The 1,406-nt window shown below is 44.2% G+C and overlaps 1 protein-coding gene across 1 annotated transcript; it reads left to right on the forward strand.

Moving 5' to 3' along the window:
• The first annotated feature begins 203 nt into the window (after nucleotides 1-203).
• LOC131488793 (olfactory receptor 4P4-like) lies at nucleotides 204-1,135 on the forward strand. Its single transcript, XM_058690627.1, has one exon. It carries the CDS (start codon nucleotides 212-214, stop codon nucleotides 1,133-1,135), a length of 924 nt encoding a protein of 307 aa, XP_058546610.1. The 5' UTR covers nucleotides 204-211.
• Nucleotides 1,136-1,406: the final 271 nt, after the last annotated feature.

Here is a 1,406-nt window from a genome sequence, read left to right on the forward strand (position 1 = left end):
GAAAAAAATTAAACAAATATCATTTGAAATATAATGACTCCCTTAACCCGAAAGGATTTCAAAGATTGAGCCTGTGACAAATTCTCTATGACCTGCGTCTTTTTTTAGTGTGTAAATACCCTCAAACTCAAAAGGTACTATTGACAATGTATGTTCTGTATCGTTTCAGATGAATTAACTTTCTGTTTAACTCTGGACTCACCTCAACCTCATGGAAAATCGAAACAATGTCACAGAATTTGTTTTCATGGGTCTGTGGGGAAATAAGCAAATGGAGCTCCTGTTCTTTTTCTGGTTCCTGCTCTGTTACTTGGCTGTCTTAATGGGCAACTTCATCATCTTGCTCACAATCACCTGCAGCCATCTAATCGAACAGCCGATGTACTACTTTCTCTGTCACCTTTCCCTCATGGATCTCTGCTACACCTCCACCGTGGTCCCCAGTCTACTCAGGGACTTAGGCGCCGCAAGAAGAAACATCTCCTATAACAATTGTATGACCCAGCTCTTCGCTGCCCACTTGCTGGCGGGTGTGGAGATATTCATCTTGGTGGCCATGGCTTTTGACCGCTATGTTGCCATTGTCAAGCCCCTGCACTACACGGTCCTCATGAACCGGCAGAGGTGTAACATGTTGATCTTCACGGCCTGGGCCGTGGGTTTTTGGCACTCCATTGCTCTGTTGCTCATGGTACTCAACTTACCTTTCTGTGGTCCTAATCAGATAGATCACTACGTATGTGATGTGAAGCCTCTTTTGAAACTGGTGTGCAGAGACATTCGTGTTGTTAGTATCTTAGCGATTGCTAATTCAGGGATGGTGGCGGCTGTCATTTTTCTTGTCCTGGTGGCTTCTTACATACTCATATTATATAATCTTAGGACCCGCTCCTCCGCAGGGCGACGCAAAGCTCTCTCCACCTGCAGCTCTCACATAATGGTGGTGGTTTTATTCTTTGTGCCTTGTATCTATATCTATGTTTTCCCTGCGAGGAGCGAGAACAAGGATAAGGAAATCTCTGTGTTTCACACGGTGATTGCCCCCATGCTGAATCCTCTCATCTATACCCTGAGAAACACGGAGATGAAAACCGCCATGCGGAAGGTGTGGTCTAAAATGGCACATTTCAAGTAAAGGTGGTATTGACTGCACTTCCGACTTTGTGTCCCCAGAGCATATTATTTCAGGTGTTATAGAAAACATATAACTTTTGGGGGGAAGCTGGACCAAATGGTCTCTAACATAGAAGACCAAAGAAGGAAGTCGCTGCAGTTCAGATTGTAGTCCCCACTCTAAACTTTCCAACTGGTTCCAGATATGGTTGCATGGGTTTGAGGAATGCTAGAAATGCCTTTCTAAAACACATGCCCAATCATATCACTACTCTCTCCAAAGATATGCAAAG

Source organism: Neofelis nebulosa, chromosome 10 (assembly GCF_028018385.1).
Source record: "Neofelis nebulosa isolate mNeoNeb1 chromosome 10, mNeoNeb1.pri, whole genome shotgun sequence".
Taxonomy (NCBI): Eukaryota; Metazoa; Chordata; class Mammalia; order Carnivora; family Felidae; genus Neofelis; species Neofelis nebulosa.

What these genes read in the sequence shown, in the direction of transcription:
- LOC131488793 (XM_058690627.1), top strand. Translation starts at nt 212, where the DNA reads ATGGAAAATCGAAACAATGTCACAGAATTTGTTTTCATGGGTCTGTGG.